Genomic DNA, 11,539 nt, shown 5'->3' with positions numbered 1-11,539 from the left:
CTAAAGACAAAGATGCACTAGGAACCACAGAAAGGGAGCACTTTTTGCCTGCTATATGCATTTAGTCATTCAAGTCAACCTGTTCAAAGAACTGGCACAAATCTGAATTTAAAAAGTGAAGTTTTGTTTTTAATATGTGAAGTTCTCATGATGTCAAATATCTCTTGAAAAGCCAATTTTGACATTTCAAATTTCACATCCAGAATTCAAAGAATTTATTCATTTAAGTAATGGTCATATTTGGCTATTCACACAAGGGGATATGATTTGCCGCAAGTAGAAAGACCAAGTATCTGCATGCAAAGTCACTGTATGTATTTGTTATAGCCTGAATTAATTTATGCTACACAGATGCTTTTAGAAACCTGGGCATCGCATCCAGCCAATGTTTACGCATGCTTAACTTTACACATTTCAGCAGCCCAACTGCAGTCAAGTGATTAAACCTAAGGCTGTGTACGTTTTGTATGTCTCAAGTGTTTTTTGTAGATTAATACTTGTACTTACACATTCTTGATGCTGATTTTTAATTTAATGATGGTTAATTGTCATCATTTGTAAAAATTTTACAGCAGGGGATGGGTCATATTATAGATTGGTAACTGCTGTTTAAGTAATTTTGCAAATATTAGAGATTTAAATGAAAAAACTCAGTATACTATCCAAGAGGAAAAAAGTGTAATTTAATAAATATATTATTAAAAAGTCACTTAATAAAATGAGAGATAATGGAAAAAACCCAGCATTAAAACAGTTCCCTTTTCACCTTCCATCCTAAATCCCTTAACTTCAAGAGAAGCCTATACACACATGAATTGTAGTGGAAGCATTCCATTTCTTTTTCCAGTATAAAACTGACATTTTCAGGTATTTAAAACAAATTAGTTGCGTTTACAAGTTATCAAAACAGATAACCATGTGCAAAAAAAGTAAATAATCCAGCTTGATCTAGGTCTACATTTTTCAGTATCATATCAGTTACAGATTGTGATTTAGAAAATAAAAAAAAAAATCATTTTACTTATCCACTGGGTCCTCTATAAAAATTTACTTCTTAATATACAAAATGCATGGGATGTCTAAGATCCCAGATTATTTCCAGTTGTTTTTCAACATGGATTTCAAAATCTCAACTCACAGAAAAAACCGGATTTGGACAAAAGGCAGATTACTGAGGTATTATGGTTAAAACTTTGCACCGCCTGAATACAGTAACAAACAGTTCCAATTGACTTGAATTATGTCTTTAATGAATAGATTATTAAATAGTAGGTACGTAGGAATTAGATAGAGAAAAGATAATTGACCATATGACTTAAAAGTTTGCCACAACAGAGATAACGATACTGGCCAGCACAAAACGAAGTGGTATATTCTGGTCAAATTCAGATACTTTGTAAACCATTATGATTACAACTGAAAGATGGATAAGACCATGAAGGTACAAAATCCTAGTCCTTCAGGCATGGAGTACCAATTAGAAGTGCTAGGATATACTTCAGTTTTCAGTTGAACAACAGACAGAAGGAATGATTAAATAAAGGATTTTATGAAAATTAACATAAAAATAGCATTAAATTTTATTCAATTTTCTCTCTCTTTTCTTTCTCTGCCTTTCTTTTCCGCTGCAGTGTCTTCAATTCTGTCATTACATTCAACGTTTTATAAACCCAGGAAATCTGAAAGACAAGTATATTTACATTATGACGTATGCAAATTAACATTTACAATCTGTTTGTTTAAAAATAAGTTAAAATTAAATACATACCACAATTATTATAGCATTCAACAACAAAGGTGCTGAAAACACTAGAGAAATAAACATCCCTCTTGAGTCAAAATACTGGTGTTTCGAAAATAACCTGTAAGAAATCAATTGAGAGAGTCAGTTGGCATACTTCACAAATTACATTTTAATAAAAATTATTTTGGCACATAAAGACTTTAGTTGATTAGTATAATTTTGCAGTTGAAGAACTCAATGAATAAGACTCCATTACTGCAGATACAGTCCATGCACAGAACAAATGCAGGTGATATTTTACCATGCCTCCTATTTTTATTCACAATCCTCACGCACACATTTTCATCCCCAATGATTCAAACTTGTACATTCAGAAACAAGTCCTGTGTTTGAAATACTATTTGATTTTACTTAATTCCTTTATTATAAGAGGTAGCAGAAATTATTTGTATATTATAGCCACAATATTAAAGCATGGGTGTCTAAAGCTGGACACAGATTTACAGGTAGCTGCACAAGTAAAATCATGGAAACATACGGGTAGTCAATATCTGATTATTCAAATCACTTTAATTTTGATGTCTATAAATATTAATGGCCTTAGTTCTAAAATGTGTGGGCACTTCAAGATACAGATAGGCAACTAGTGGGATTTTTAAAAACACCTTTAAAAATTTCTGACCCAAGAACTCACTTTTAGACAGTCAAGGTAGATCAAAAATTATGCCTCCTGTATTTCTCCCCCTTCTCCCCCCACCCAAAAAACCTACTAATTTTCACTTGTATTGTAGTACGAGGCAAGTTTTCTTGGGTGTTTTTGCCATTTTTTTTAACTGAATCGTAAGATTATTTTTAACAATATAATGGGAAAAGATGCTTTTCTTGATTAAGTAACAAGTTATATGATTGTAATTTTCATATTCATTTGCTTATAATTAGGGACCGCTGGAATTCATGCTGGAAATGCGTTGTGCAGCAGCTCCTTTAATCTTGCAATTTTCCCTGTGCAGCCCCTCTCCCCTGTTGATTGGCAGAGGAGCACTGTCGCTTGACCCTGATGGCCAGGAAGCAAAAACCAGTTTTAAATATACCATGGTTTTTGCCTCCCATCTGGTCAGCAGCAAGTGGTAGGGCTACCAGGGCCCCTCTGCCAATCAGAAGTGGAAGGCAAAAACTGCAGCATATTTAAAATTGGGGTTTTCAGCTTCCCGCTGATGGAGGGTGAACAGCAACATGGGCGAAACTGCAAGATTAAAGGAACTTCCAGTGGTCCCTACTAATTTAAGTATTACTTCTAATACCTGCCTCTGTTGTTGCAGCATTTAAGACTATAAATTAGAGGACTGTACAAAAAAAATATATTTTACATTTGAAAACAAAACAAAAAAACCAACAATAAAAATAAATCCAGTTACCTCCAATTCATGGCAGCCAGTTCATTGATATATTCAGCACAATAGACCAGGACTACTGTATCACAAAGAAAACTATTATGATCAACCTCTCTTTAAAATACAATAGTTGGTAATCAGTTCCGAGACTGTTCATGTTATGAATACCATGACTCCCTGTCCCTCAAGAGAATGAATGTAATCATGAACTTAAGATTTTAATAACAAGAGAAAAAAATTCTCATTAAGTTTATAAGCATCTCACACAAGTTGTGACAGGATATCAGTATGTGACCGCACAATATAGTCACAGTTTTACAAACAGATATACCTGTGCATCTACGTTTACTGAAAATATTCAGTGTATACGTTCATTTACATTACACTCTTCACTTTTTAAATGATCTTACTAGCTGCGCGTTTGGAAGATCTAGGTTAAGTACAAAATCTCAGCAAAAAAGGCCCCATTAACCCTGAAACAAGCCTGTAAATATCTGTCAATTACTTGAAAGCAAGATCATGAAGAAAACTTTATAGTTCTCAGAAAAAAACAACTGCCTCAAAGCCTGGATGAGATTAAGACGACTCTTTTCAAATCACAGATGCCATCTTATCTCTCGTTAGCCCCTCCCAACTCTCCTCCCCTTGTACTGTATTTAATAAGATGTGTTCATGCACAAAATCTGATACTTTTTTGTAACTAGACAAGTTTTCAAATACACTTTATTTGCATAAACTGTTCAGGAAGTCACACTTTTATACTTTACGTTGCAGTATATGTAAACATCTATGTGATTCTCCTACACTTCTGCCTGCTCCCTCCAGCAATACTTCATCAGGACAGTACCACACAGGGTACTTCTCTCCCTCCTGTCATTCATGGCAGTCACATGTGTGAGAGAAACATCACTTATGAAAACACACAAGTGTGCCACAAAGTTGTTTTCAACATTTGAAAAGGAAAACGAATCCTGTACATGTCCAATAACCATGTATGGTTAAAAAAAAAAAGGAGTAGGAATAATTTGCTGTAGGGATGTGAAGCCTGGCATAGTCTGTTATACCAGAAAGCAGTGCAATTGCTGCCTTATTTTTCAGAGATGCGAGTTATGTACAACATGCCTTGTTATATCTCTTGGTTCAAATTTTGGTAATGAGACACAGCCAAAATTAAGCCAACTTTGGAAAATTCAAACAATTTGGAAAACTTAAAAGGTGAACCAGGGAGGACTATAAATAAGGGGCTTATGCTCTTTTGGGTGTATAAAGAAAATCTGAAAGTCTCTTCCCCCACCTTTGTTTTTCCTGCCTGCTTTTTACCTTAGAAATGCCAGGAATGCTTTCCTTGGTTTTGCTGGCAGCCTTCTTAGTGATCTCAGATGGGTACTGTCAGCTCTCACCTTAATGGAAGAGCATTGTATTAAAAAACTCTCATGCACTTTACAAAGTTCCATTAATAACAGAAAACATAAACGTTTGCAACCACTTGCCTAAGTCTTTTTCCTCTCTGCCTCTAAGCTTTTAATCTGTAGCAATGCAATAATTTTACTTTTTCTTCATTGATCCATGGAATTTTTCAGTCAAGAAGGCCAACTGTGGTTAACAGCAGTGCTGCTCTGGGTATGCACAAGCCTGGAACCAAAGCACAGACCACTGCCTGCCAAGGGAATGCCTGCATTTTAAGCACTGCATCATTAGAAGTCTACATCAGTGTAATACTTGGATGAGTCTGTAGGCTGGTCCTAGACCACACGGCTTATCACAAGTCAGACAACCTGTTTCTGAATCTAACCCATAAGACTTCTCCCTGCAGCTGGCAGTGCCACTGGGCTGATGCCAACTGCCAAGGAGTTAATATTGTTGCTGCTCAACCCAGGTCCCAGGGTGGCCACTGGTTAAGGAGGTAACAATGCCACCACTCAACTCACTGCCAACTGCATCAATTTTAAAAGATCAAAAAAGGTAACTTCAGCAGCTGCGTTCACCCTCATGGGCTAGCAGCTGACACAGGTGAACAGAGACACGGTTAATTCTCCTGCTGCTGCAACCACAGCCAAAAGTCCCATGGGCCCAGAAGACCCCCCCTTCTCTGGGCTGGATCCAGCCCACAAGTCATATGCTTGATACCCCTGGTGTCCATCATATCCTGTTTAAAATGCCAGCAGCAGCAAGCCCTAACACTGTTCTCAAAGTACTTACAACTGTTGCCATTGTACCTATCTTTCAGTTTTTCAATGCATATAATTCTTGAGAAAAACTTCAGTCAAAGAAAAAAAAAATCAATTAATTGAAAGATATTTACAGCTTTAACACAGTGCTCATCATTTACTCATCAATCATGAGCAGTCTCGGACTGTACCTAGCAACAAAAACTGCCCGATTTAACAAATCCGTGTAGGAGTCACTTTAATTACTTTCTGTTTTAGTTAGACTGGAATATCACCAGCCTATTAGCTGGTTAACAAGATGCAACATTTGTTTAGATGAAGCCACAAGACTAACTTCCAGTGAGCAGGCTAGAAAACCCGTGTCCTCCGTCACTGCTCGAGGTACCTACTTCTGTATCGCTATGACAGCCCTTTAACAGGACACAACAGATGGTCAACACATGGAAACTTCTTTTAAAAAGCTGTAGAACTAGGACCCACCCACCAACCACAAGGAGGCAGAGCCAAGTATACACGGAGACCAAAAGATTTAAATTACTTGGAAGGGGCTTGCCTAGATTTGCAGAGATGGGATCAAAATAATCACATAAAAAGATCAGTATTGTAATAAGCAGCCAATTTTTATGCTGACTGAATACAAAATGTCATTTATGAAGAATGAAATACTGCCATGGGCATGCATGCATCTGTTTCCATCCAGGAAGAGCACAGACTAGCTGCAGATGCTCTCTTAGCAAAGGGTATTAGTGCCCCAAAGCAGGCAAAGAAGATTTCTTTCCAACTATTTGAGTTGGTCTAGTAAAATAAATCACATTTACCCAAAGAACCATGTCTACCTATGTCCTTAGACCAGGGACGAGGAATATCTGGCCCACAGACTAGATGCAGTCAGACGAAGACTCCATTTCCCAGCTGCCCCTACCCGCACGGCTTGTGCCAGTCTCCACGGAGACCACAGCTTCAGCCATGTCCACAGGGCACGTGGCAGACCAGCACAGGGAGCCGCTTCAGAACTGGGATCTTGTGATGGGGGCAGCTTGCTCCGGAGCCGCAAGTTGTAGCCTGCATGCTCCAGGCAGGGGCACGCATGCAGGGGACTGTGGCTCTTCCCCAGCTCCTTGCAGCAGTGACAGCCTGTCTGGAGCCAGGGCAGAGCCATGATCCCCTGCATGCATACCTCTGCCTGGAGCGTGCAGGCTACAGATTGTGGACGCTCTGTCCACAATTGGACTTGTGGCTCCAGAGCAGCCTGCTGGCATGGCTGAGGCTTAGATGAGCACAAGCCACGTGGGCAGGGGCGGCTGGGAAACAGAGTCCCTGGCTGGATGCTCCCCATCCCTGTCTCAGACTGACACAGCTACAACCTACACCCTACATCTGTATGCATGAATGTGTGCACATGCACATGTGCAATCAAGACTCGTGGCTGTGATGATCTCTTTTATTTGACCAAGAAGATTTTTGCAAAAAAACCCTCAATTCCTTAATGGCAAGCTTTTGGGCACAAATACCCTTTTTAAGGCATCAGAGAAAAGACTGCATAAGTTCTTCTGGGTAGAAATGAAAGTTTGTGTAAAGAACTTCATAGACAACTGTTCATATGAATGAATAAATGAAAGTTCACAGAAATAATTTCGACAATCTTTTCCCCAATGCTCGAAGAATGGCATTCGTGCCCGAAAGCTTCCCATTAAGGAACTTTTTTTTAGCAAAAATCTTGTTTGTCTAATAAAAGAGAGCACCTCTCCCACCAGTCCCTACTCCCTTTTGCCTCTCGACCAATAGGGCTACAACCAGGATACCACACGCATGTGTGCACGCACTTGCATGTACAAGGCACTCACCCATGCAAAGGAAGTGTCCGAGCTGCAGGCGGCGGCGCTGGAAGGAGACACACGTGAGCAGCAGGCAGAGGCCGTGGAAGGCGGCGAGCCCCAGCAGCCAGGGCTCCGACCAGTCCGTGTCCTGCGGGCGAGGCAGCGGGTCAGACCGGCACGGACCTCCCAGCCCCCGACCCCGCGACCCCCGCGTGTGGGGGGGAGGGGAGTTGCGGAACGCACCCCCCTGCCCCCCCCCCCGGGCGCACGCGCGGGAAGGGACCGTTACCGCCAACACGGTGGGAAACCCGACAGGAATCGCGGCCCGTGGCGCCTCCATGCTGCTAGCCAATCCGCGCCTCTTCTCGCGAGATGTCTGTGGAAGCCCTCGACGGCACGGTACTGGAATCTCGCGGCCGTTGGTTGTTGGCGGGACAGTTGTGTCTCGCGCTGCGCTGTGACGTAGGGGGGCGGAGGCAGCGTTTTCCCGCGAACCACCTCGTTATACCGGATGGGCTGGCCGGGGGGTGGCTCGTGTGTTCCCTGGGAAGAGGCGCAGCCCCCGGCAGGGTTAGGGGCAGATTAACCCTTTCTCGTCTGCTCCCCTGAGAGCCTGGGCAGCACCAGGCAGCAAGGCATGGGGAAGGAAGAGTAAGGGGGCAGGAGGGGAACCCGCAATGGCAGGATTCTTCCCTTACTAGGCTCCTGCTGGCCTGAATGTTTGACTGCTGTCAACTGGAGCCAGTCACAACTCTTGGTAGAGGCGGTATTTTTTATTCATCCAACTAAATATTTGCAAAAAAAGCCTTTGTTTGCAAGCTTTCAGGCTCACATGCCCTTCCTCAGGCAAAGGAGAGTGCACAGGTTGTAGCATTTCTCCCAATTGGTGTATTCTCCTTTGCAAATAAAGACCTTTTTTTGCAACTGTTTGGTTAGTGAAACTTGAATAAAAGATACTGCCTCTAGCAAAAGCTCTGACTATTTTTGCCAGTAGTCTGATGCAGCTGTAACTGGTATCCCCCAAACAAGCTAGTACTGAGACCCATCTATGTTTGAGCAGTTCAGTGTAACAAGGCTCTGAGAGAAGCTGCGGCACTTACTGAGAGGAGCTGGAAAATGAAGATCCATTGGGTTGCAAGCATACATGAAAAGGTCACTAAAAGACTTAAAAATGGATTTTCCTTTAAAGAAGAATAACATGGAAAACTGGTTTTTGTCTTGCAGCCTGATTCCAGCCTGAGAGGGGTTGCTTGGGCCCCTGCCCCTCACACATTGGGGGCAGAGGGTTGGGAGTGTGAGGCACTGGGTCTGGGCATCAATGTTTGCAAATGGGTTCTGTATGAAAAAGGCTGAGAATCACTGGTTGTGCACTAACGTCTAGGAAAAAAAAAGAATAGCATATTTTTAGCTGTGACTTTGGTCAGGTGGGTCTTCAGATCTGAACAGGAGTGAAACTGATGCTTGTGTGCCAGAAAAACCCACCAGTCTTTCAATAAAATGAAACATCTCAAAACAGCCCAATGTTTCCATGTTCTTTACTGCAAGGTTTCACATGTTGCTCTTCCTTAGTTCTGTTTGCTTTATTTAAAAGGACCATGACCTATCAGACTCCATATTATTTGATTTTATCTTTAAGTTGGGCCTTTATTTGTACAGTAGAAATCCAGATCTGAAGTTGCAAAAGAAGCTTTTACCATTTGAAACATTGCTGCCAGGTACTGGTCTCCTTCAGTGTCTCCTGTTGCACTGAAGTCTCAGAGCCCAATTTAAGTCCCACTCTGCAGGTATGCCAAAGGCCAACCCAGTTGCCTCAGTTGTTTGTAGCCACTCAGGCTGGGGAGTCAAAGGTGGTTAGAAGTGATGCTAATATGTGTTGTTAGCTACAAAAGTTGATAGGCTAGTGTTATGGGTTCCTTGGCTTGGGAAAATGTTTGATTTTGACTGTTCTATGACAAGGATGGGCTTTTTTGTCAAATGGTAAGGGTTACCTTAAAAGCGCACACTGGGCACATCTACACAAGATGCTGCTGCACAGTAGCTCATTGCTGTTGTGCAGTATTGTCAGGCCTTAACCATGATGAAATGCTACTGCATGGTAATAAGCTGCTGTGTAATAGAATCTGAAAAAAGCATGCAGAGAACACTGGTTACTGCACAGTCATTTAGTCTTTGTTTATGTTCAGTTCACCACCCGTGTGGACATGGCCAATGAACTGCTCAGTCCACCACTCGTGTAGACATGGCCAATGAAGGGGAACAGGATCATTGATCTTAAATGCTTTGATAGCAAACTTTCATGCTTGTCTCTCCCATCATACATCACAGAGGTAATCATGATGCTTGATTTTTCTGTTGCCAAAAATGCTGTCAACCATATTCTGGAAACCACTGCCTTGCCCGGATGTAGGGCAATACAGATGGGTAACTGGCTCATGATACACTATGAATAATTATGTTTGATGATCATTTCACTGGAAAATATGGTTTCAAGCAAGTTCCCCATACCACCGCTCTTTTGGCATGAATGTCATTGACCTTTAGGGCTTCATTTGTCTTTTCAGAATTTCTAGCAAGGTAATTATCTGCCACAGTATTTGGAGTGGATGAGTGTCACAGACCTGACTGTCAAGGTGGCCCTAGAGCTCCAAGTTTCTCCACACTGTTGGCTGCTTGTCTCAAGGAACAGATTAGATTTTGTCTCAACATCCTGTCCCCATGAGCCTCAGTTCCATTTGCCTCTGCCTCGGACTCTACAGCTGCACTGGGAATTATTGCCAGCTCCCAAAGGTCTTGCCTTGGTTCATGTAAAGGGTTTTTACAGCATGATTTATTACATTCATAGCAAATGATTTGTTACATAGGAGGAAATGATTTTACAGGAAAAAGTGACCCTAAAGTTTGGAGATAGTACAGAACAAAAGAATATGGTAACATGTCTGTGCTCACATTTCTCACTGCAGCAGTCCTTCAGAGTATCCTGTCAGTGTTCAGAGACCAGCTTTCCTGTCACACGTTAATATAATCCCTCACTGACCATCAGTTGGCCAGCCCTGTTGTAAAGCACTTTTGCCATCAACACCTTTGTTCATTCGGTGTGCATGCCATGGTCCTTCTGACATGCAAATAGCCGTCAACGAGAGAGGATTACCTTAATCTTGGGACTTGGCTACAACTTTCCAATTAAGGTAGGTTGCAAAATGGCAAAGATACATACATAGAGAATAACATGATCTATAAAGGCTTAAAAGGATAAAAATTATTGCAGCTCATTATTCTTTTCTGAAAGAGATCAAGGATGAGGGTAGTAAAACTAAACTTGGAACAAATGTTACTGCATGCTAAATCATTCCTGCTTTTGGGGTGGATTTTTTACACCCTCATCCTAAACAGCAGTATTGTAGAAGTTTGCTCCTAGGGCTATCCTAAAGTCATAACTATGCTCTCAAACAGGACAAATGCATAACATTACATTTCTTCTTTGATATGCAAGCCTCACATACCAAGTTTCTGGAGAATCATACCCCAATTCAGTAATTCAGAACCTGCCTGTTCACCTTTTCCAAACCAGACCATCTCAAACTCAATCTATTAGATCATATGTTGGATCCTAATAGACGGTTATCCTGTTCTTTCCCTTTAAGTCCTGCCCTTCCTCTCCTTCCAGCAAAGGGTTAATTTTGCTTTCCTGTCTTTCGCCCATTTCTTGCTCTTTAAAGTCTATATTTCCTGGGTGGGGGTGCAAAAATATAGAAAAGTTCTGTTAACTTCAGTGGTTTTGCTCTTTAAATGATATTTTAAAAAACAGCAGTATGCTTTTTGGCAGTATGCAACAAGGAAAAAAATGTTTCTCCTATAAAGAATTTGATGGTCTTTGGAAGATTTTGTTCAGATGCATGGGGCACTGCAAATTATAGAAAATGACAAATGTAATTTATGAGAACTCGAGGGACTTCATATTCCTCCCTTTTTGTTATTCACTCTTATCATCACTGAGGTGCTGTCAGTTCTGAGAACAACAAGCCTTTGAGTATTAGTTCTAATTTTTCAATTATCTCAAGGACTTCTATTCCACTGGCAGAAATGTTAATGTTTGACTCATTAATGTCTGTGGGTTTGTCTAGGATAAGGTTGCATTTATTGTTGCTGAAGTCACTCACTACAGCCTGCCTGAAGTGAAGTGTAAGTACTTCCGTTACAATTTACATACATTTTGCATGAAGTAGCATAACTTTGGAGTCTGCTTTTGCATTGCAACATTCTTTCTTGAATGCTTCAGTTACATGATCACAAGTCAGACTGGAGCACTACTCTGTTGTAAAGTCTAATCTTTGTTTTCATAGATTTCACAGACATCAGGGCTGGAAGGGACCTCGGGAGATCATCGAGTCCAGCCCCCTGCCCAAAGGGCAGGAAGTCAGC

General features: G+C 41.2%; 1 protein-coding gene across 1 annotated transcript; it reads right to left on the bottom strand.

The window, feature by feature from the left end:
* Positions 1–664: 664 nt before the first annotated feature.
* TMEM18 (transmembrane protein 18) lies at positions 665–7,509 on the bottom strand. Its single transcript, XM_019537463.1, has 5 exons — positions 7,410–7,509; positions 7,148–7,268; positions 3,160–3,214; positions 1,769–1,862; positions 665–1,679 (listed from the first exon to the last, which is right to left on the bottom strand). The coding sequence occupies exons 1-5, from the start codon at positions 7,458–7,460 to the stop codon at positions 1,581–1,583; spliced, it is 420 nt and encodes a 139-aa protein (XP_019393008.1). The 5' UTR covers positions 7,461–7,509; the 3' UTR covers positions 665–1,580.
* Between the last annotated feature and the right edge of the window lie 4,030 nt (positions 7,510–11,539).

Source organism: Crocodylus porosus, unplaced genomic scaffold (genome assembly GCF_001723895.1).
Source record: "Crocodylus porosus isolate Cpor-Errol unplaced genomic scaffold, CroPor_comp1, whole genome shotgun sequence".
Taxonomy (NCBI): Eukaryota; Metazoa; Chordata; order Crocodylia; family Crocodylidae; genus Crocodylus; species Crocodylus porosus.
Note: the sequence above shows the minus strand (reverse complement) of the source record. Positions and strands in the feature narration are given on the sequence as shown.

Bases quoted from the DNA above. Each gene is read 5' to 3' on its own strand.
- TMEM18 (XM_019537463.1), bottom strand. From the start codon at position 7,460: ATGGAGGCGCCACGGGCCGCGATTCCTGTCGGGTTTCCCACCGTGTTG. The intron at 7,269-7,409 runs GTAACGGTCCCT...CCTCGCCCGCAG, and splicing joins GGTTTCCCACCGTGTTGGCG to GACACGGACTGGTCGGAGCC. The intron at 1,680-1,768 runs GTATGTATTTAA...CTTGTCTTTCAG, and splicing joins TGAATGCTATAATAATTGTG to ATTTCCTGGGTTTATAAAAC.